This window comes from Gallus gallus, chromosome 9 (genome assembly GCF_016699485.2).
Source record: "Gallus gallus isolate bGalGal1 chromosome 9, bGalGal1.mat.broiler.GRCg7b, whole genome shotgun sequence".
Taxonomy (NCBI): Eukaryota; Metazoa; Chordata; class Aves; order Galliformes; family Phasianidae; genus Gallus; species Gallus gallus.
This window is the reverse complement of record NC_052540.1, coordinates 13,658,163-13,682,834: the sequence shown is the minus strand read 5'-3', so window position 1 is coordinate 13,682,834 and position 24,672 is coordinate 13,658,163. Positions and strand designations below refer to the sequence as shown.

At 48.8% G+C, this 24,672-nt stretch overlaps 1 protein-coding gene across 4 annotated transcripts in view; it reads right to left on the bottom strand.

Annotated features, from left to right (window-relative positions):
• The window catches only part of P3H2 (prolyl 3-hydroxylase 2), a 72,573-nt gene extending 52,713 nt beyond the window's left edge, over nucleotides 1-19,860 (bottom strand). For 2 of the 4 annotated variants that reach the window (NM_001001530.2, XM_015291384.4), the window contains exon 1: nucleotides 1,415-1,925. In NM_001001530.2, coding sequence (NP_001001530.2) covers nucleotides 1,415-1,858 — 444 coding nt within the window. In that variant the 5' untranslated portion in view covers nucleotides 1,859-1,925. Of the gene's footprint in view, nucleotides 1-1,414; nucleotides 1,926-2,232; nucleotides 2,457-19,739 lie in introns of those variants that run through there. The other 2 variants (XM_040705489.2, NM_001398451.1) reach the window with 2 other exon arrangements.
• Between the last annotated feature and the right edge of the window lie 4,812 nt (nucleotides 19,861-24,672).

Below are 24,672 nucleotides of genomic sequence, written 5' to 3'. Positions count from 1 at the left end.
AGAAGACAGACCATGACTCAAAATCATGTGGAATTCTGTATACCAATTTTAGCTTATTTTGTTTCCCATTTCAGTAATCTCATTCCCTAGATCAAAAGAAAGTTGTTTGATGAGCTTAGCATGAGCCAACCTTTGTGACTCTGGGAAAGGCTTTGAGTTCATAAAAATAAATCATTTTTATCACGACAAATTTAGTGTCACTTCCCACACACAGTGACACTGCACAGCCAGAGCATCTTTCAGGGTAAGGACCTCAGGAAAATTCCACTAGCTTCACCAGCCTCAGCGCATGCCAAATTACAGCCTCAGTTCTCTCCCAGGATTTGTTTCAGGAGCTCTGCACACACACACACCAGAGTTAAAGCCAAGGCATTTCCATCCTCTGACTTGCAAAAATGTCATTAAGGCAGTGACAGAAGGAACTACAGCTAAAGCAATAGAGCTATTGTATTTCAGAAGGTAAAGCAGGAGCTGATTCAGCTCCTTGTTCTACTGCTGTCAGTCACAGCACCACCCGGAGTAGCACTGCCTAACACAGAGGTTTCCTTCCCCAACTGGAAGCAGATTTCAGCAGAACCCCCTCTCCCTGCTCACCTGTGCAGGTCTTCACCTCTTGAGTTGCCTCTTGAGGTTATGACTGAGCTTAGATAAAGCAGAAATCGAGGAGGAAATGTTCCAGAGATGTTTTATACATACAGCTTGGCATGAAATAGAACTCCCCCATGGACAGGACTACTTGCTGCAGGTACTTGCCTTACGGAGCATAGGTTCTGAACTAGAAGAAAAATCCCTTTAACTACCCAGCCCTGGACTTCTTCTTTGTCAAATGAAGAGAAAAAGAAGTTGATGAAGAATATCATTTTCATGACAGAAGGTAATATCTATAAGGCAGAAGCGACTAGTATTAGAGAAGGATACTTAAGATGACAGAGGCTGCTAAATACTGACTGCACAGCATCACGCAAAGGATTCTGTATCACGCAGTGGGACAAAAACCATTGGATAGCAGAGCCTGTATACCACCCAGCCACGCACACTTCTCATCCCTGGAGCAAGCACAGCATGAGCTCACTTCACACCAAAGAGAAAGGTCCTCTGCACGGGGCATGGGGTGCTGGGGTGGAGTTCCGCGGGGCCTCCCTCTGTCAAGCAGCCAGAGGCAGCCTTTTCAGAATTGTACTACACAATGCAAACAAAAGCACTCTCGAACGGATAAACGAAGCATAAATCAACCAAGAGACGCACCCGTAAAGTAAGGCTGGACTGAGCCCGAGCTGCGAGCCCCAGCTGTGCACAGCAACGAGAAGGGATAGGGACAACACCTGGACTCGACAGAGCTGAAGGCGAGGACCGCACGCGAGACGTGGGAGGACGGAGGCGAGGCCATCCCCCGGGGCGGGCAGTGGGTGCCTACCTGGATGTAGGCGCGCTGCAGGTAGCTGTAGGGCACCCTGCGCTGGAAGTCAGAGCGCACCTCCTCGGCGGCGCGGTGCCGGGACGCGGCTCCCAGGCGCGGTTCCTCGCAGCTCCGCAGACAGCCGGCACGCCGCAGCAGCGCCCCGAAGAAGGGCAGCTCCCCGGCGGGCCCCGCGCCCAGCGCCGCCAGCCGCACCTGCCCCCGGCAGCGCCGCCGGCACCGCAGCCGCTCCGCCCGCAGCTCCCGCCGGCTGCGCAGCGCTTGCTCCAGGCACCGCGCCGCGCCCGCGAAGTCGCCGCCGTAGTACGCTTCCACGCCGCTGGCGTACAGCGCGTCGAAGGGCTCCAGCGGGCCGCCGTCCGCTCCGCAGCTCCCGCACGCCGCGGGCAGCATCGCCGCTAGCAACAGCACGGCCCCCCAGGACCGGTTCCCCGGCGCCATGCCCGCCGCACGAGCACCGGCTCGATGGCTGTGGGAACGACACGGCCGTATCCCAGTCCGGCTCCCTGCACGCCCTCCCCCGGCCCGCACCTCTTAAAGGGCCCCGCGCCGCCGGCCCGCCCCGCCCCGGCCCCCCCGCAGCGAAGGAGGGAGCAACCGCGGCGCAGAGCATCCCTACTCCACGCTCTGCAAATCGCCGTGATGTTTTCCTTTCCTTTTTCCTTTCCCCTTTCCTTTCACCCTTTCACCCTTTACTTTCCTCCTTTCCTTTCTTTTTTCAATTCCTTTTTCCTTTCCTTCTTCGTTAGATTGATAACTCCCCTCACCCCCCCCTCCGTCCCCCACAGCGCAGCACTTCTTCCCCCCCTCTTTACCGTTCTTGCCCCCTCTCCTACATCCCACCATCACTGCTTGCAGGATGCCCTTCTGCGAGGCTTCTGCTTGGAGCCGTTTCTCGCTGGAGTCTCCACCCTGAGCCCTCTTGCCCCGACAGCCTCCTGCCGCTGGGAATTCTGCAGATAAATCATTGGGGATGCTCACAGCGAGAGGCTGCTGCAGCCCTTTCAGCTCCCAGCTGCGCGTACGTCTCACTTCCTCCAGGGTTTCTCTCTTCCAGTGCTGGAAAGCCCTGCCCTGCCAAAATGTTACTCATATTTGCATGAATTTTAAGGCATTCTTGTGACGAGACGTTTGGCAACACGGCTCTGTGACACACACACACACTCACATCTTACTTGGCATTTCCAATAAGCTCAGTGTTGAACACCTGTCAGCGAGATGTCTTTAATATTAACACGGTTAATTTGGCTGAAATCAGCTTTTCCTAAGTGAGAGCAAATGGGCAAATCCTTGATCTCATTAGATGCTTTACGGTAAGCTGTTCTGTGCTTGAATGCTTCAAAACCTGTGCAAACAGCACTGCGCTCCATAGGGTCTCTCACCAGGGACTGTGGCTATAGTTCCTGCAGGCATTTCAGGAACATCTCCATAGCAGCTGGCTATCCCTTCACAGACTGAAATAGCAGCAAATGGGAGGTGTCTCAAACCCATTTGGTCCAGATTTCATTAGTGCATATTACCAGGTGTTCCTGATGGCCCTGCTGTTCTTGTGGCTTTGATCACATTGTTCCCATTCTATGCTGCTATGTCCAGGATCAGAAGCAGGGCTCAGCATTCTTATTTCGGGCAATGCATCACATTATGGAGCCTTGTTCACAATTGCTTCACATCAGGGAAGTTTTCTTCCCACGCGGCTGAAAATTTACTTGAGCTCTTGGTGAAGAGCGTGATGAAGAGCTTTCCCATCTGGCAAAGCTTTCATAGTGCTCTTCCTTGTTGCTTTCTTGCACCTTGGCACAAAGTGTTTGCAAGTTTTGGTTGTCTTTCCTTCAGGAACCAAACACACTGAAGGAAGGTCCCCGAGGGAAAGGTATGTGCTGCAAGCACTTGCCCATTAAGTATGAGTTCTTAGGTCCAGATAAAGCCCTTCCCAAGGAAAGTGCAATCAGCACTCCTGGGGCATGGAGACGAGCTTATGGGAAGGCTATTTCAACCTTCTCAAGGGTCTCTGTGAGGATTTGCTGCCTAGATACAAGACAGATGCACCAGTGGTGAGCATGCAAGTTTAGATTGGGGTCATCTGTCTCCCTCAACACAGTGATAAAACACCTGTCTCCTTGGCTGTGCTTTGTGAAAGATGCAGCTGAAATGATCTATCTGCAAAAGTACTGTATGTAATTCCACGTTGTTTCCACATCAGCAGCATCTCTGTGAGTGCATTGATAACATTGAGGCCCTGCATGGGAAGGAACGCAGAAAGTGCACGAATGAGTGGAGAGAGAACAAAACGAAGCAAAATGCTTTATTTCAGCCTGCTACATTTTCTGACCCAGATGTTTCTGTCATTAAAAAAAAAAATCCTTTTTGAAACAATAAAGAAAAATTCTTCGTTCTGACATCCTGCAGTGCAATCCCACTGCACGCTCTCAAAGTGTTTCTCTGCAGACTCCCGTTCACTCTGGCACCAGCCTCCATTGCCCTCACTCTGCAATCCTTCTGCTTAAGGTCATGTTTTCTTTGTTCCCAATAGTTTGTGCTTTTCCTCACCTTGATGCTTCATTGCTACCTAATTGCTCAGAGCTCAGCAAGAGTTGGCACACACAAGGCACCCAACCCCAGGCATCTCGTTGGAGCAATCACTGTTTTCTCCATGTGTCTGCTCACTGCATGAATGGAAAGGCAAACATCAGACAGAAAAAAGTTTGGTGGTCCTCCAAGTGGGTTTCATCTCCTTGCAGAAGATCTGAATCATACCAGTTCAGCAGTGCAGCCACTACAGCCACACCAGAGTGGCACTGGAAATGGTGGGTTCACCTTAATAGAGTCCTGAGTGGCAGCAAGTGTGGAAATGAGATGGAATTAGAAGCTTTGCATGTACAGAAGCAGGATTTGACCCAGCGAGGCAGTCACTGCTTTAGGACGTCTCAACTCCAAATCAGTCCCCAGGATGCCTGAGATAGCCCTCATGCCTCTAATGAAAGGAATAATTCTAAATATGTAACAACTCAGCCCGTGTTCAGATGTTGATCCTGGCCCCTGTGCAGCTGTTTTGAAAGACCTTTTCCTGCGTAAATAGATTCTTCTGAAGTTTTTTTGAATTATTATTTTTTAAGGAAAGTTCTGATATGTGGGTCAAACCACTGATGACTTGGCAACAAGATAAGAGCAGATTTTAGGATGTCTTTCAAAATGGCTTTTCAACATGCATTTTACAAGCAGACCTATGTTTCAAGCCCTCTCTGTTTCGTTTGTAGGCTTGCCTTCCGAGTTAATTCATGAACAAACTTTATAATTCCCAAATCAAACACAGGTGACCTCTTCAGCCATGTACCTTAGTGAGGGAGTTTTGAAACAGATGGAAAAGTACAACGTAGCCTCATTGCAGGGCTTTGATCCTTGCATAACATATATAGGTACAGGTTTTATTGAATACATCAAAACCATTACTGAAGTACTTCACGATTTAGACCTGAAAACAGACCTAAATTCTGCTGAATGTCTCCATCTGCCCATCTCCTTTCTTTGTTCAAGGAGTGGGAGTGATTGTGGATGTCAATGGATGATGGGAAATGAACGCCAGAAGATTTGCTGCAGCAATAATTGTGCACCACATTTTGGGACTGTTTTTCTCGAAAAGAAATCAATCATCAGTCACATAAAAATAGTTTAGCTTCAGGAGGGGTGAAATGATGAGCAGCCAAAGGAGGGACTTTCTCTTTAAGTTATTATTCTTACTTATAGCAAGATGAATGCTCATTGCAACAGAGCAAGATATGGATGGAGAGAATAGAAGCTGCATGCTGAGGAGGCCACCCCATCTCCTCTGAGCTGTATCTGCTGTTTTGCTGATGACAGCTTACAAATCTGCTTCCCCACCTGCCTCTTGTTCCATTCTTTCTTTCAGTCTGTCTCTGACACATTGCTCAAGGATGGGTCGCCAGGGATTTGAGTTGAGCACAGATGAACAGGAGGTCTCTAATTTTTCCTCCCAAACCCTTTTCCTTTTTACTTCCTTCTAGCAATATGAAATAGGCTCCTTTTACTTACTTCTAGCAATATTTCTATTTGCCCTAGGCTCAGGATCTGTGAACAGCTCTCTCTGTTTTTTTTTTTCTCCCAAACATATCTAACCTGTGATCAAACATATGCCCTTCTTCCATGCCATACAGTCACAAGCACCTGAGACATCCTCTGCCCTAACATGCCTCTGACCTGACGCTACTTCAAGGTATGTCCTCTCATACTGAGCTGCCAACAGTCTCTTTTTCATGACTTCCCACGTTACTTTTGCAGATGGATGAAATGATTGCCAACAAGGCTTTGCTTACACTGACATTGCTCTAAATGCATCATCCACCTGTGCATCCTTCCTCACACACACTTGTGGCCATCTCACATCCTCCCTTTCAGCACCCAGTGAAAGGTTTGCTCGTCCACATTTCTCTGTGCTACACTCCATTGTTAATACCAGCCTTGGCAGCTCATTTGTTTCTTTATCCTGGCCCAGCCCATCTCTCTGCTTTGTTTTGTGGGACTTATTATACCTCTGCCTCTTTTGGAATAGGTTTTGAGCTCTAGCATCCACCATTTCTTCTTCCCTGCAGCACAAACCAAAACCAACCCCCCAGAGCCATCTCTGCAGCAATCCCTCTATTGTGCCTCTCAAGGCTGGAAACATGTGCTTTACTTTGCAAGCGCTTTGTGATTTCCAGATATTCATGTGCTGGATCTGTTATACAAACCTTTATACAAGAGCACAGTCATGTACAACACAAGGCTCGTTGCTGGCACTCAGCAGAGAAAATACAGTAATATAAATCATATGAGCAGAAGACTCTTGTGTCTTCCCATGTGTAGGCAACAGTATAACCTTATTAAATTCCAAGTGCTTGTACACTTTGCTTACTCAGAAACTTGGATTGTGCTTTACTGCCACTATAAATTAGAAATGAATAAAAATAAAGTTCAAAAAGTATAAAATATACAACCACGGGCGCACTGGTGTCTCAGAGCAGTTGGCCACATGCCTACGTCTTTGAGCTTGGGTTTAAAATACCTTCATGGATTGTATTATTTAAGACGAAGACAATTAATACAACACCAAGAAGTTACTGTTTTGTGCTCTACAAAGCACTTTTGCTACATCGACAGCCTAAAATGTTTCCAATATTGAGAGTTGCTGTTATGAAGAGGAAAAAGCACTTATAAATGATATAAACTGAGAAAATCACAGAATCACGTGGCATGGTTATTTTCAGTGCATAGTGCAGAGTTAATGAGACGTGTGAATGGTTTCATTGTATAACAGTCTGAACTTTGGCTGTAAGCTATGGAAGTTTCAGAGTGTAAACAGGGTCCAATTCATGGCTGGTGTAATTGGGCTGATGTCAGTGACATTGCCAAAGGACGGGTTAAGTGCAGCACGTGTGCACACAGATGGAGCCCAGTCATAGCTTTAGGAGGTCCCATGCATGGGGATTGGATGCAGGTGGGACTGACTATTGGCCTGTTCGAGGACAGGCAGAGCCACAGGTGGCATTTCCCTCCAACAAGTGCACAGTGCCCATGATGTGAAAGGAGACAGAAGATAGAAGAGACACATTACACTCAGCAAACCTGCTTTGAGGTTATTTAGCAGCACATTACAATTCTCCTCAGTTGGTGAACATGCAACTCCTTGAAGTGAGCACCTGTTGGCTTTGCTTCCCAGGTCTCCTTGTGCTGGCAGCTGTGCTGCTTGCAATAAGGCAGCTTCTGCTGGCAGTGAGGACTGAGCTGCTGAGCGACATGGGAGAATCACATTTTTGCATGACCTTCTGCTTATTTTTCCCCACACACGAATGCATAATCTGGTCACCTTAATGCACTCATTATTTTTGTCATTGCCTTTATCGCTTCTGGTCCAGCCTCAAAATGTCATTCTGCACTTAAAAACGTCTTAAAACACGATTATGTAAAACTTCTGGGCTGCCAAGCCAGCTCAGGTAGATGCTGCAACCCACTCCAAGCCACAACTGCTGACACCAGGTTTTCATCCACAGACATTTCCCCTGAGCTGCCCAGCAGTGACTGGGTCTCCAGAGGCAAATGTTTCCTTTCTCCACACAACCCAGAGCCCAGTACAGTGTGGGAAGAATGAAAGAAAAGCCAGGCTTGAAGAAGCGGCATCTGAGGATGGCATCTCTAAAGAAGGGAGTGGAGAAGCATAGCAGCGGGAACCCAACCTCCTAGACGCAACATCAGAGGAAGGAAGAGGGCTATGAGGGAAGCCCAAGAAGTAGTGAAAGTCCATGGAGGAAATAAAGCCTGAATTTGGCCGTGGCAGCGGGTGCTGCAGAGGAGCTTGTTGGAAGAAGCCCATCCAGGAGTGCTGCCAGGTCCAGCGAGCGGCCCTTGGCGCAGGCAGGGCGGGAGGCCCACGTGCGGCTCTCGTGCGGCCAGGCCTTCCCCATTTTCATCTTCACGATTCTGTGAGAAGGCAAAGGGATGTGGGTGTGTTGTGAGAGGCTATAAACAACATTGAGCTCATTTATTTCACCAGGATCGAGTTTCCTGTGGCTTCCCTTTTACAGTCCATCTTTCTTGTGCGCTGATGTAGCTCTGACTAACCCAACCAAGAGGCATAACTCAACCTCTGCTGGCCGATTCTCCACAATGCAAGAGAAACTGGAAGAAATGGCACGTGTTTGTGTACAAGCCTGGGTAGCTCTGTACCTGCTCCCTGATCTCCTCAAAAAGGAATAGAAAAATCTTAATGAAGTTGATGTGGGGCAGATCACTGACATACAGGGTTGAAAAAGACCACTTGTTCCAGATCTTCCAGTCCAACCACTAATCCATCCCCACCGTGCCCACTAACCACGTCCCTTCAGTGCCACATCTGCATGGCTCTTGAACACCTCTGAAGATGGTGACTCCACCACCTCCACGGGCAGCCTGTGCCGGTGTACCACCACTCTTTCTGAAAAGAAATGTCTCCTAATATCCAACTTGAACCTCCCCTGGCACAACTTAAAGCCATTACCTCTTGTCCTATTACAGTTATCTGAGAGAAGAGGCCAACACCCCACCTCACCACAGCCTCCTTTCAGGGATCTGTAAAGAGTGATAAGGTCTCCCCTGAGCCTCCGCTTCTCCAGACTAAGGAGAGCGATAGGCCCAGGTCTGGTTAAAACTAAATAAAATGCATAGTGCATTTGGCAGAATCATTTTTACTGCAAGGTGCTAGATTTATATGGCAGTAGTTTTCATCCTAGAGAATCCTAAAATGCTCTGCTAATGCTATAGACATAAAACTCACTTCATTGCAGCTGCTCAGCAGGCAGGTTGCTGGCCCACTGCTTCCCACCCAGATGTGAGGGGGGAATAACCAACCCAGGACATCCCAGAAAAAAACCCCATCTTAAAGGAAATTACTCTTGGGAAAGGAAGCAGAAGTTGAATTGCTAACATTTGGTGTAACCCACAGACCTCCCAGGGTCCTGGTCTCTCCTCACATGGGTGTAATTCTGGAGATGTGGTACCAAAGCCAACTATGTGGTCTGGGGACAATTAGAGAAAAGCTGGATATTGAAACGTGGGGCTGATGCGTGATGGAGCAGTGGCGTAAGAATGTAGAATGACACCAGTCTGCTTCTGACCTGAGAGAACAGAACCTGCCTTTATCTTCCCTGTGCCACCATCTCCTTCCCTTAGTAGTGCCAGGAATGCCAGCTGCACACTGGTAGTGACACTGCATTGGATGGCTAACATCAGCTGGGAGCATATGGAACGAGCAGCAAATCCAGATGGTGATAATGAAGCAAGAGGAGCAAATATCCTGTCTCACTGAAATGTTTCCTATAATCAGTGAAATTACAGAAGAGAAACAGTGCTGAAGAACAGGAAGAGAAATTGCCTCTGTTTCCAGTTGCAATGTCACTGGATTAATGACTATTTCTCTAAGGGAACAGATTCCCAACACTCAGGGGTGTTGTGCAGCAGGACGAGTTGTCCTGCCTCCCTTCCCTGAGACCTCACATGGTGAAACCCTTTACATATCCAGACACCAAAGGAGAACACCCCAGCATTCAGGGCTGCGTGGCACAGGGTATTCACCACAACTTCAGGAGTTCTTCCAGGGCCTTTTTTGGCTGAGGATGGATGGGTGGCAAGGGTGGAGCCACATCTCAGGCTTACACAGCCACTAAAAATAGAGCTCAGAGTGTATTTTCTCCCTCTCTCCTAGACTGCATTACTTCTGGGACGTGTCCAAAAAGAGATTCAGTAGGGTAGCTGGGGGTAGAAGATCTCTGAATACAGTAGCAAGGGCTCTGCTTTCCTTCATTTTCCACTTTCTGTAATACAGTTAAGGAAAAGTAAGTTATAGACAGTGCAGCTTTTGTATCAGCTCTCTGAATCAAAGATCTCAGCTGTTAGAAATTAGAGCGTGGTTACTTCTTTGACCCCTCTAATTTCTGTAGAGAACAGTGATCTGGTCTCACAGGCATCCCCCTGGACAAGCCTCCAGGATTAGGAGTGAAGTTTCCTCAGTGTGCCAGGCCAAGGGTGCTGTTTGAAGTAGATGCCCAGAGAAGGAGAGCTAAAAGCTTCAGCAGCTTTTGCTGTGCTAATCCATCATCCACTGACAACCAGGCGGCTCAAGAGGGCTGGATGCTTTATGGAAAGAGGAGGGAGGTTTCTCATGAGAAGTGGGATTCTAATGGCAAAAGAGATATGTGAAAGCTTTAATCCTTGTGCCAGGGTGTGTTTCTGTTTAAGGAGGTTCTGACCTTATCCTTTGTCAGGCAAGATGGCTGTGAACCCAGCTCTGCAGCTGGCTGAACTGTGTATTTATTTCTTTAAGCAGCCCCAGTTGTGACCAGCCAGAAGGATAACTGAGCTGCAGCTGCTGAAGTCCAGAGGGTGCTCCGAAGGAAAGGTCAGCACAGCAATTCCAAGCAGTGCGTGGCATTCCCAAAGGGTTAACAGCTGGGAGGAGATGAAGCCCTTAAAAAGAAAAAGCCCCATACCACAGCTGGATACTGATCTTCTGGTACCTCACGTGAACACAGCTAGTAGCTTCTGAAATAATACCTGCTTAGAAATGCTGAGTTTGATGGTGTTTGAAAGGGGCACCACCAGCAGACTTGGAGAGTGCTTCTCTGAAAACAATATGACTCAAAGAGAGAAGAAATCGGTGATAACACAGTGTGTGATCATACCTATGCTCCTTTGGCAGTCTGGACAAGCAGTCTGTCTGCTGTTCTGTAGACAGCAATGTGTTACAGGACTTTCAAGAGCATCTTGTGCTAATTTTCCAAGCTTCTGGGAAAAGGGGATTTTGTGCCCAGTTAATTTTATGGAGCGCATTGAGTAAGGGTGGATTTATTTTCCAAGCTAGACGTTTCAAACACTGCTTTGTGTTCCTTCACTGGGGATGCAGGGTACTGTTTTATTGCCTTGTGTAAATTGCTCGTTGCTTTATTGAAGTATAAAAACCTCTTGGCAAGGCTACAGCGTCCCATTATCTTTCAATTGGGTGGGCAATAATTGCCTAAACAAACACGAAATCTTATTAAACTCACAAATGCCTAGAAATCAAAACAAGAACAGGGACGTCCAATACGCTGTAATGAAGAAATGAATGTGGTTTTTAACTACTGAACATAACAAAATTTGAAAGAACACCTTGAAAACTAAAATAAAAGCAAGTCTGACACTAGTGCTGCCTGCAGCATTTCCCTGTTTTTCTGTCTGCTTCCATCCCTATTAGCGTGCCACATTGTTGGTTGTCAGCACTGACCAAATCCCAAGCAACTGCTGATGTTTTTCCTTCCAGATATAAACTCAGTAGGGATAGGTGGTGAAAGGAGAAGGTGGCAGTTTCTTGTGTTTGCTCAGCCCTTGCAGAGGGCACCACGCCTGTGCTGGACCTGGTACTTGTGCCTCTTCCTACACACAAGGGATGGAAACCAAGTCAACAGCTAACCCCCTGTGCAGCATTTAGCCTTCATGAACGCTGAGCTCATCTCAGACAAACCTCAGCACATCTGTCACCAGGAATTTGTGAGTCATGCCTGAGAAGCCTCAGAGTCATATACTTTGAAAATAAGCTTAATGTTGTGCAAAGGTGGTTGCTGTGTGGGAGAGCCCCATTACGGGCTCTCGGTGACTGAGACAAGATGGTGTATGGATGGCTGCTAAACAAAAGGACATATATAAGATCAGTACATAGAGAAGGAAAATGTACTTAACGGATCTAGGACAAATTCTATTAATGTCAGCTGCATCACTGAGCCCTCAGCATCCACAGGCAACGTCACCCTCCTGAGCAAGTGCTACTGGAAGGTTTTCAAGCAACTATAACTCAGCTAAAGTTGGAGAAAGCAGCAAATTTCACTCTCAAGGTGAGCACATCCTGCCAAACCTCCAAGCTTGGCCAGCATTTTGTCTTCTCAACAAATCAGAGACAAGAATGCTCAAAACCACATATCTATCCCAAATCTTAGCCACAGAAAATAGGATGATTACAGCTGAAATGTTCCTAAAACACAGAAATGCCTGAGGCAGGCAGCCCACATGGAAACCTTTAGCTCAAAGTGCTCAACAGAGATACAGAGAAAGATCTTCTGCTGGGAGGTGCTGCCCATACATGCAGGAGGTGCCCATCCTTCACGCTGTAAGGAGAAGAGCTGGAGGATTGGACATGCTGCTTTCCCTTGAAACATAAAACAACTCCCAGCCATTCTTCTCATTTGAAACAGTGAGTGTTTAAATGCTGTGCACATTCTGGGTTGGATCGCATCATCATGATCACTTAAATGATTATGGTGGTTTTTAATTAAACTCATAATTCTTTTTGATTGCCTGCAACATCACCAGACACTAACAAAACCCTAAGAGTTCCCAGGGGGTGAGAGAGGCTGTAAAGTGCACTGACGCTCCTATGGCCATCCTGCAATTGTCATTGCTGTGTATCTTTTACAGCCGGGCTAACTGCCACTAAAGCATTTGCACAGCAGATGTTGGCTATTCTGAATGCAAGCAGGTGCATCTGCCAGGGTGGTTTATCTCCACTGAAGGATGCCAGAACAAGGGCAATGAGGTGCTGGGAGCCCTGCTTCAACTGTCCTCACTCTGGTTTAATTTCTCCTAATAAAAGGGCTCAGCTGGGCAAATATGAGACAACACTGATGCCACCCTACTGGGGAAAAGCATCTCCAGATCAGGCTCCATCCAAAAGATGATGGTTTAGTGGATGCAATGATTATTTAGTGAGCATAGCGGTGATGGGTTTATGGTTGGATTTGATGATCTTAGAGGTTGTAACAGTATAATGTGATGGAAAGTACAGCAATAATAGTGAGGTGGCAAAGTCTTTGGCTGCAGCAAAGGAGGACAAGCCCAGATATAGCAGCCAGGGATGTAGAAACAAAGGAAAAAAATTTGCTTACCTTCAGAAGACTTCAAGCAGGCAGGGATCTCCAGATGAGATACCCTTACCTCCACTGCCAACACTTAAATAAGGTCTGGGAAGGGATGGATCCTGGCTTCACCCCTTCTGGTCACTCAGGTACATTGGATGCACCTGAGCTTCCCCAGGTTGGCCCTGCCTCCCACCAGCTGCTTCAATACTGTTTGAAGTCATGACTTAATATTCATGCTACAGAGGTCTTTTCCAACCTTAATGAGTCTATGATTCTATAGGGGAAAGAAAGCAAGATTAAACTAGTGGGTAGGTATGCATACGAGCCCCAGATCCACTGATGGCACCTGAGTCCAGAAAGGCAGAGGTTCAACATGGTTTCCAGCACAGATTTCTCTTGCCAGTATGCCTCTCCATTACCCAGGACCTGTGCTGGGCTGGATGGCACAATCTCATGATCCACCCCAGCAGAAATGCTGGGACTGCAGGCAAGCAGTCAGGTTGGGTACCATTCCCTAGGCAAAGGAAGTTGCTCCATGGCACAACAGGCTCATGTTGTGGAGCAAGAACTTAGATATCTTCTTCCTGATGGTCTCGCATGACATCCCTGATTGATCCTGAGGACAGGCATCTCAGAACACCATGAGATCAGAGGCCTCAAGATAGCCCTTCCCATTCTCCATCCTGGAACGATTGCAAGCAATCTAATGTCCAGACTTCATGGGGTCACAGCACCACTTTCTAAAAGAAGCCCATTTGATGCATGGCACATTTGGGGTTGTGGAAAAATTTATTAAGTGTTTGACAGCTTTTTCCAGGAGGACTTTGAGTAGATTTTCTTCCAAGAGTCTGCAGCCAGTTATAGTTTGGAATATGTGATCTCATGGCATTTGTATTTACACCTCTCACTAAACCTTTTTTTTACAGCATCAGTATCTCTAGGTTACTGTGAGGCACCAAGTGAAGTCACTGTAAGGTCACCCACAGGATACTGCCTCCTACACGGAGCACATCAGTTTGGCTGCAGGACAGCTACAGCTGAAGTTACTTTCTGTAGCTATGAGCTGGAGCAATACAAGCAAGGGATATTAAAGTGATGAAATAACACAATAAAAAAAGGAAAACACACTATAGGGAAAACAATCCTCTGGCCGGGGGCAGTTACAAGGATTTGACAGTGGAAAGGGTTCTCTCCATCACCTATTAGAAAAATGTGAAGTTCCCTGAGAAAAAAATCTCGAAAGGCAGTTTCTTTCATGATTTCTTCAAAGAACTGCTTATATCTAATAAAGAAACATTTCCTTACCAAGATATTTCTGTGTCTAGTCCAAGATTCCCAAGCTCTCCTGGAAACATCTCACCCCACCACACAGATGACCTCCTTATCACCTCTCAGTGTCACAGGAGGCAGCAAAACAGCCTCATACCTTTGCAAGAGCAACTTTCCTTGGTTAAAAAAAAAAAAAGGAAAAAAGGAAACCAGGCACCTCTCAGTATTGTATTTACTTCACTAAGCTGGGACTGAGACGCTGACATTGCAAACAAAAACTCACCTCTGTCCCAGAGGAGAATGGAGCTTTTGACTTCTTCGCTGAATAATTAGGGACACAGCGTAATGGGCATAGTGGTGGTGGGTTGACAGTTGGACTTGATGATCTTAGAGGTCCTTTCCAACGTTATCAGTTCTATGATGCCAGGTCTTGGCTCAGAAGAGAAGTACCAGCTTGTGTGACCCAGGCTGGAGTTAAGAAGCACTCTGATCCCCAACAGATGACCACTCTAAGGTGACCCACAGCTCCCCAAATGCCCAGAACTTTATCATCAAAAAAATGGGGTTTTTTTCCCCAACAGAAGCCTAAGCCTCCTTCTACTCCATAAGACAGTCGGATTTGTTCAGCCAAATGATGCCGAGGCATTCCAGCACTCACTGGAAGCAGTGGTAGCTATCCCACTGACATCAATGGGTGCAAACATTCCCAAGACTGGAAACCCCAAATTACCTGCATGTGTTCTGCACGTTTCTGAAGCTTTCCAACCACTAATAAGACCATCATGTTGCAGTAATAAGTATGGCTATGCGAAACATTAGTGAGATTGTGTGTCAGTCCTGGTCTACTCCAATTGATTGAAGAACTGCCATAAGTAAATCAGAATTTGGCCTCAAGTATGATAGAAGCTAAGGCCAACTTTTGCTTGCTGCGTGCACGTGGAGCAACCCTCAGCTTGGGTCAGATAGGAGTGTATTATTCAATGCTCCCATTTCTACAACTGCACAGAGTTTGAATGCTTCCCACTCGCCTTGTTCTCAGCCTGGTGGCTACAACAGGTGCAGGGAGAACAAAGACAGAGCACTTTGCAAACTGCAACTGCAAAGTGCACCTTCAGAGTAAGTATTTGTAATCTATGAGCATCTTACTCTTCTATAGCTTGGTGCTGCAAACGGTGGCAGCTGTGGAGCTGAAGGAACAGCACACACTGGAGCAAAAAGAGGAAAAGCTCTTAGCTGGTTTACTGCCATATGGATGGCTCCCAGTGCAAGAAGATAAATGAATTAGTCTCATTACTTCTGCCTATTTTTCCTGGCTCTCCTGGGATTCTCAGCTCCAGCTTGTAGCTGAACTGAGTATTTTGTGCTTTTTTTTCCCCCACAGGCACAGTACAAGACTTCTGGATCGGGCCCTTTGGGAGATGCTGGTTTTGCACAGTCCGTGTATGAAGACCACCTTCCAAATGGAGACACGGGTGCCCCATTCAGAACTGCAGCCTCCAACACCTCCAGCAGCTATCCCTATCCCACAGGACGCAGCAGTGTCTTCCCTCTCTTCCTTCAAACAGAGCCTAGGGCAAGAGGGTATAAGGGTGTATACAGGGTATATGGGGAGCTGCTAGAGACAGACCAGGGTAGCAAGCAAGGAAAAGGTTTGTATTGCAGGAAGAACTTGAGATGCCTTGGAGAGCAGTGATTGTAGGGCAATAGCAGGAGAATGAACCACTTAAGTGATGTAATGGCCCCTTGGTCTTTCTCTTCCCCAATTTTTGCTGCAGCTCTGTCTGCCCATGATGCTGCCCTCCTACCAGCTCCTCCTCTGGAGCTGATTTCATAGAAAAAGAGAAAGCAAGGGGGAATTACTTAAAACAGATGTCAGAGAAGGGGAGGGCCAAGAGGAAGGTGTGAGAATCCCACTGGTGGCAGGCAGACCCCCAGACCTGAGGGGACACCAAAACCCCACAGTGTCACAGGCAGGAGCAGGCCTCCCATGGGGGAGACCTCTTACTCCCAGCTATGGGCATGCACACTTGGCTCTGCTCCTGGGGAAATTCAAGGCTCTACAACAAGGCTAAAACCCCATCCCTGGTTTTCCCCATGCACACATCCCACCCAGCACTGCTCAATCCTGTCAAAGCAGTGAGACAATAGGGAGAAATACCTCAGCCCTTCACCCCACCACTCCCTCTTGAAGCATCTCACTGTAACAGGGAAACACAGAAAGGAAAGTGGACTTGGTGGAACTACAGGGATTATGTTTACATCATTCTTGTGTAACAAGGCTCAGTGCTGTACAAGGCAGACAAAACCCTGGATGAAGGGGCTCTGTCACTGGCAAAACTGCCCCACGTCAATGCCCAGAGTTCCAGCTGGCAGCCCCTGGAAAAGCCAGTCAGCATTACAGGGGACAAAGCAGCCTGGCTGCACCGAGGAGGCAGAAAACACGCTTTTAGAGCAAAGTCACGCCTTTTATTGACAAGTGTAGGCTTAAGGGGATTAGTAGGGCACAATGCCTCCCTTCTGGTTCGCTCATCAGCCTTCCATTCCCTGCAAGTAGGGTAGGTAGCCGCCCCTGCATTCAAGTGGGGAATGCAAGGACAGAGGGGAAGAAAGAGGCAATGTGAGGAAAGGTCAAAGCCAATGGGCTCTACACAAATTCCTCCCACCTCCCCTCGGCTACAGGCTGTGCACTAAGTAGGAAGGAAAAGCTGCTGCCAGTGGCATGCCCAGGGTTATTTGGGGCATCACCAGGCTCCTGGCAGCACAGGGCCCCACGTGCCACAGGTTGTGCCAATGGAACTTAAGCAATCACTGCTGCTTGCCTTGTGATCGCCTGTCCCAGCTGCAGCAGAGCCCGGTTGCTGCCACTGCCTGCCAATCCTGCTCCTCTGCTGCCCCCCAGCTTCTCCAGAGCTCTGCCCAGGACCCCGAGCAGCTCCCCATCACTGCACTGTGCAGGCACCTCCTTATCCTGCTGGCTTGGGCTCATCTTCTCAGCACACAACACCTTTGTAACTGCATTCTTTTAGTTCTGAAGCAATCAAAGCCCTGCTTCAGATCACTCCGCTTGGATTCACTGTGGGTGAAGTGTCAGTGGATTGCTGCTGTTTGTGTGCTTCTCACCAGCCTGCCCCAAGTGGAGAGCTTGCAACAAAGCCATCAGCAGCCCAGTGTGCCAAGGAACAGCACCAGGCTCAGCCCAGGGGCCAGAAATCCATACTATGGGATCTAGGTCAGGCACATGAGCTGATGGAAGAGCCATGCTTGACTGCTAGAAAACAGACAGGGTCCCATCAGCCCCAACAAGATCACATACAAAGAAGGGCACAAAAACTTCTGGAGTCCTCATGAGAGATGTCTGCTTTAAGTTATCAAGTAAAGTGAGTATTATTTGCCTGCATTGGAGACAGTAACATTATCAATCTGTTTCAGATGTCTACAGCACTTTGCAGGGATTAACTAGCTAATGCCCATAACAGATTCAAGCAAGTGATGCTTAAGCAGAAATATTCCCCATTTATATCTCACAGGTGGTGATATTTCTCCAAGCCTAAACTTCAGAATCAGTAGCTCCCACATACAGGATGGAAACAGGAACTCCTGTATGATCCTAGGACTGCCTTCATGTGTCCCCTAGAGAAACCCAGCAGTAAGAAAACTGTTGGGAGTTCAAAAACCACAGGTGTGAGGGTCCTGCTGGGGGCAGACAGACCTGAGGGTCACAGGGTGGCCATGGGGGAAGACCACCACTCACAGGCATGGGCACGCACACCTGGCAGGGGTCAGAACACCATACAGCCTTCCTCTCCTCTCAGCTAGAGGACTAATTTCTCCTTAACGTCCTGCTGAAATCCTGTCTTGATATGGTCTGAAGGATCTGAAAGGGCCTGACATGCTGTGAAGATGGGGGGGACAGTCAGAAACAGCACCTCTGTGTTGTAATAAGGGCAAGGACCCAGCAGAATCATCCAGAGTGTGCAAGCCCTGCACTGAGTAACAGCCCAGCTGGAAACCCACACGCTGCGGAGCCAGTGCTGCCTCTGTGCAGGCTCAGCACCTGCAGGTGAAGCTATACAAGCAGAGCAGCAGATGCAGAGGGCACCCACTAAAGCTCACAGGCCTGGAGGGGAACTGGGCAAGGGATCACCAGCGTGCAGGAGAGGCGATGGATGCTGCCTTGGCCACAGATTTTGGCACAGGATGGCTGAGGCTCCCCAAGCTGTGCAAAGACTGTTTCTTTTCGAGGACTAAGATAACTTTTTGCTGCTGGTCTTCTAAGTGATGTGGGAAAGAAAACCAAACAAATAGTAGGAAAAGCACCCCTACTAAAAGCACAGGTCCCCACACAAGTAGCCACAAAACACGTCAGCACACTACCTCAGGAAAAGCACATTCTGCACAGTTTAAGGCAGAGAGCAACGCTACCACAGCACGGAGCTATAGAGGCAGCCTCACCTCGTCAGGCATAGCAATCAGCTTAAATATTCAGATAGCCAGAGAGGCTGACCCTGACCACAGGGGCTGCCGGGGAGACCCTCTCCTCAGATTTCTGTCTCCTCGAGCAAAACCCTCCCTTCCTGAACCTTATTTTTTTTCTTAAAGGAGAGGAAAAAAAAAATCTTCATCTGCTGCCACGAATCTCCGTGAGCTTTGAGGAAGAGGAAAAAAAAACAACCACCACGTTTTGTGAAGAAATAAAAGAAAAAGCCCTACGAACTCCCAAGCCCCTCTGCAGGCAGCGCGGAGCGCTCAGCCCGGCCCCGCTCGGTGCGGCCGCTCCGCTCCCCCCGGGGCGCAGTTCCTCGGCCGCCCGGGTGGCTGCAGTGTCCGCTCTGCTTTGGGAGCAGCGGGAGCGCAGCATCCCCGCGGCAGCTGGGAGCGGCGTGCTTCATGCACCTCCAGCAGTTAGCTCCACGGGCTCGGCTGCTCCCGCAGCATCCCGCTCCCTGGGAGGCCACGCAAGAGAGAAAAAGGATCTGGGAGGCCTCTTGAGCTCAGATGATCAAGCGGCCACTATCACAAACAGTTATAAACCCTCCCATGCCCTCACCACGGCATTCTCAGGCACTCCCCCTCTTGCTGTACACAGCCAGGCCCAGCTCCAGCATGTCTACACTGGCCAAGTTTGGAAGGTAAATACACTGTCTTATTTATCAGTTGGATTCATTTGGCTGGGAACACAGTTGACTTTAACCAGTGCAGATCAGGGCTGCCTGGCTTTGCTCAGCCTCACAGGAGCAGCTCACCTGTGTCCCACTCTCAAACCTCACCAAGTGTGGACCCTACCAGGTCATTACTTATCTAATTGCTATTAACGAGGATGCACCCTTTCTTCTACACATGCAAGAGCTTGTTTCCACCAGCTGCAGAAGTAGGAACTATCAGAGGTAGTTCCTGCAGCAGCCCCACACTCTGCTTTAACCTTCTCACCCTACACCTTCATCAGCCTCATCCCCTTCAGCCAAACCCCCAGACTCGACCTTCAGCAAAGCCCATCCCCTCCCCTCCACGATCACTCTCCTCCTCACACCCTATCTCCATCACAAGTCCTTTCTTGCTGGCTTGTTATTCTCTCAAGATAAGGCTGCCAAGGAGGCACAGGAACCTGCACCCCACGCAGGGGAAAGCCCTTCAGCAAGGCACATTACCTTGACTTGCTGCCATCCATCTTGTGTCAGCATTGAACAGGGAGACCCCAGTGGGTGTCCCTAACAAGATCCAAGGACTGGGAACACAAAAGCACCCTTGTCACAAACTGCCTTAGCTGCTAACCATCCTCCAGACCTGGTGTTTTATATATGTGATTGCTAATAGCCACCACAGGGCTTACCCACCGTAATGGCACAACAAGCTGCAGAGCTCATGAACCACACCTGCTGCAGCTCCCAGCTCCTCCTCTGCCAGATGGAGAAACGAAATGCACAGCTGAGATAGTGCAGATAAGGTGACACAAGCTCATTGCTGCTTCCAGATGATGCCAAGGGATCATCCATACGGGTGACAGGGTTTGTTGAGGGGTTGGCACAGGAGGTGCTGTGTGGAATGGGTTGGGTGAATCACACCTTGCTGCTGGTTTCTTCCCATTGATAGCGACAGGAGCCTCGATGGCTGCTACAGATACCTGTACCTGTGCTGCTGTGTTGGCAGCTGAGCTCATTTGTGGTGGGCTCTGCTCTGCTACAGGATCACCTGTCACCCTGTGGTGACACACCACACAGGCTCAGGCCACCATGAGTTCACAGCCCTTGGCTTAAGGACCCAAGGGCACTGCAATGGTTTTCAGAGACTTCTGGCAATTTGGTTAAGCAATGCTGCTACGTGCCTGGCACAGCTTGTCATACAGAGAGGTGTTCTGATGTTTTAAATGTGGATTTAAGTAAGTTTTTTACAAGAAGGACAATGAAACACTGGCACAGGTTGCCTGGAGAGATGGCAGATGCCCCATCCCTGGAGACACCCAAGGTCAGGCTGGATGGGGGTCTGAGCACTGACAGAGCTGTAGGCGTCCCTGTTCAGTGCAGGGAGTTGGAGCAGGTGGCCTTTAAGGGGCCCTTCCAACTCAAACCATTCTATGATTCTCTGAAGAGGTCTCAGCTCCTTCCCAGTGAAACATCACCCCAGGGCCACGTCCACCATCTCTTCACCCTTGCACAGTATTTGCATTCAAGCTGCAGCTCCCTTTTCTGTTCCCAGAGCTCAGATACCCCTTCCCATCTGTTGTTTTTTCCTACTTCTGAAGCCATCCATTTCCACTGGCAGAACACTCACCGGGTTTGAGGCAAAAGCAGTGTTAAGATTACTGTTTAGCTGCTCACACTTCAACCCGGAATGCACTCCCATCCCCCCCCCCCCCACCCCCCCCTTTTTTTTTTTCCAGGAATGTTGTAAGTAAATTCATGGCCGAATAACAGAGCAAATGGGAGCCCTCTGAGCTGCCCACGTTACAGGTATGGTAATTCCAAACTGATCCTCCTTTGTGCTGATAACAGAGCTTGCTATTGTTTTCCTGAAGTCCACATGTCCGAAAACACTGCCGGTGTAGATAATTGCAGCGAGCACATGCTTTCGGATCTGTTTCTAAAACAAGCCTGGGATTCCAGCTTTTTAAATATTGTGGCCCTGATTATGTTTGGTTTTTGTTGTTGTTGTTTTTAAATGCAAAAGCAAAACTTTCCTTGGCTCAGAATGAAGAAGGATCCAGCTCTTAAACAGAAGGTACAAAGGGGCAGCCCCTCCTTTGCCTGCTTGTGATGAATGAACAAAGCCTGAAAGCTTTCAGCATTTCCCTGGTTGTCGTTTTTTTCCCTTTGATTTCATTTCCTTTTTCAGCCGCAGAGGCCCAGCAACGTGAAACTGCTTTTGCTCTTTGACTCCACTGGTGATGCCTAGTTAGGTAAAGCTACATCTCTGACGGCATAGGGTTTTCTTTTAGCTTTGCTTGAGCTCATGATGGCCATCCCTCCATCCATCTCTTTTGCTGTTGTACGGCCGTGCAGCCAAGATTGCAAACGTCACAGACCTAAAGAATGAAAACAAGCAAGGGCTGGGTCAGTGAGCAGGGTGCTTCCAGAGGCTATTGAATGGTGAAAACTGGGGGATGCTTTGGCATCTTTGCTCTCCAGCGGCTGGGCAGAAGAGGTTTTCTTGGGCTCTGGACCTTCATTTCACCTTTGCTTTGCAGTCCCTTTAGCATAGATGCACCTGATGCACAATGGAAAATGGGGAAAATCCAAAATATATTTAGGTTTGGACAAAAGAAAGAAAACTTCTCCCCCGTGTCCTTCTTGTCCATCTCCTGGCTCATCTAGCACAGACGTGGGGCTGTAAACATGTTGACTCTTGGGGCCTAACTCCCCATCGTGTGACACTGCTGTGGTGCTGCCGAGTGTCTCAGTGCAGAGGGATTGTAATTACATCTCACCTTACTGAGTGTTTTGGCTTGCTCGCCTCCTACTGCCTCCCCAGACCTGCCCGACTCGTTTGGCCGCTGCTACCAGACCTGCTTATTATTCTGCACATCCACCCACTGCCCTTTCATGTGCATTCATGTTTGTGCCTAAAAGCTGCAAAGGGACATTTTTGGGGTGGGGGTGGGGAGGAAGCTGATGAGGGTTTGGTGCTGCCCCCTGTTCTGGCACTCTGGGGCCAGCAGGGATGTATGCTTCATTTGGCACACGGTGATGGCAAACAGAGGCTGTGAGGGTGAGTCACACTGTTACAAAACATGGAAAATTTAATGAGATGCTTCCTGAAACTTCGGTTCTGCTCCCACAAAGCCTGAGAGCGAGGGCAGACCAGACAAGAGCAAAAAGAGTGGGTTCAAGGCAGGATCCCTGAACCTACCCCATTCTGCCTCCAGGTATAGACAGAAGCAGCCTCTTGCGGTGAAGCTTTGTTCCGTCTGATGATGCTGGCTTGCAGGTGCCCTGATTCAGTGTGTCCCCATAGGTGGCAATGACACCGAAGAGGGTTCTTGCGGAGGACAGAGAATCACAGAACAGTCTGAGTTGGAAGGGATGTTTAAAGGCCATCTGGTCCAACCCCCTGCAACGAACAGGGACACCTACATCTCCAGCAGGTGCTCAGAGCCCAGCCCTTGACCCTCAGTGTTTCCAGGGATGGGACACCCACCACCTCTCTGGGCAGTCTGGGGCAGAGCTTTGTGGCCCTACACACTGCAGTGAGCGTTGCCCTTCAGACAGTGTCCCCAGACAGGGCAGTGTGACGCTTGCACCCAAATTCATAAATCCCAGAGTGACGCCTCCATCCACTGTCTGATTCAGCTGAGTTGGAAACAACACTGTGATGTACAAGGAGCTTCTCAGTGCAGGTGAATGGCAGAGCAGAGCTGAGTCAGCCATCAGGACTGGTAGCAGTGGGTGGGTACATGTGTCCCTGTACCCAGCAGCACCCTGAGTTGTCACCAAACGGTGCTACGGCGCAGCGCAGGGTCTCAGGGACTCAATCCCAGCCTCTCCCACAGGTGTGCCTGAAGCCGAAAATAGGACCGGGTTGAACAGAGGAGCATGTGCAGGGGATGGTGTCCACGTGAGAGGTGGAAGATTTATGTTCCTCCTCCGGCTGGCTCAGAAGCTACAGATAGGTTCCTGAGGGAGTGCCCTCACCTTGGGCTGGTGGCAGTTCTGTGAGTCCCCCACTCCGGGTGTGCCTGTTTGTATTAAGTGCCATCATCACCTGGACCACGTCACCCCCAGTCTGCTCCGCCTGGCCCAGCTCCAGGTGGGATTTCTCCATCACCACTCCCAGCTCCTCGCCCTGCGGTCCCGGACCGACACTTTTACTGCACAAACTTGGCTCCCTAAGTTTCTATTTAGGTACAAACACACAAGGGGAGTGGGGGCTCGTGGGGGTTTCATCAGATTTCTGAGATGCTGGCATTGCAGCAAGCCTAAGCATGACCCAGCGAGGCACTTGGGACAGCAAATTCCAGGGGAGGGGAAACTGCACCAGAACAAAGGGAGTTTGTCTGAGAACAGGAGCACAAAGAAAAGTCCTCATTGTTTTAGCTTGGAAGAGAGATATGAAACTGTTTCTAAAGTTAGGTGAAGCTCCCAGCCTCGCAGCCATCCCTTATTTGTGACTCAAATTACAACGAGTCCTGGGGCAGCACCTACCTTTACCAAAATGAGTTATTTGCATCAGAAAAGCATCATTATAAAAAGAAGGTTCAGGCAGATGCTGCTCATCTGGTTCACCTGAACTCCTTTAGCTGTCCAGGAGAGTTGTCCCTGCCTTGCTGCCACGTAACTGAGCTCACAACCAGTGTGAGCACTGCAGAGGGGATATGGCAGAGGAAGATGTGGGCAGTTTTCCTCTAGCCCTGTGCCAGCTCAGCTGGGCACCTTGCCTGCTCCCACTGAAACTGATCCTGACCTTAACAGAAAAGGGGAGCGTCCTCCTGGGTGATTCAACAGTTCCAAAGAGTGCATTGAGAAATGGGCAGCCGACATCAGTAAATAAGCTTGCTTTCATTTTCGGGAGTGACTGCTATGCAGGATGGGGATCGGGTGGCTTGGTTATCCAATGGAGATAAGGCTCAGTCGAAAGTTTTGGTGCATGGTGAGAGTCCGTAGTCACGGGCTGCCCTGGGGCACCTTCAGATCTGGAAACGTGATGGCATTTTCCAACGGTAACAGTCAGGAGAGATTGGGATCTTTTCTGGATACGGACTGATGAGAGCACCAAAGGAGCAGGGGCTCACCACCAGTACTGTCAGAAGCTCCTCAGCCACATCTGGGGCAGTTCTATGGCCAGAAACAAGAGAGGGACCCTTTTCTGAGAGGGACCAATGCACCCCTTCCTGCACTGATGTAGGGAAGGTAAATGTGCTATGTCTTTGATCTGCTGCTTTGCTTAATTCAATCTAGATAAATGCAGCTGTAGCATGTAACTGTTTACTGGATGGTTACTATGGTCAAGGACTGCTCATCTGAATACAAACCTCAAGCAGCTGAGGAAAGGGATGCAATGACAAAGGTGGCTGTAATAGCAGGATAAAACGAAAGCCTCTTCCCTTCCTGTGCTGTTATAACAAACAAGCTGTTATAACAAACAAGGATT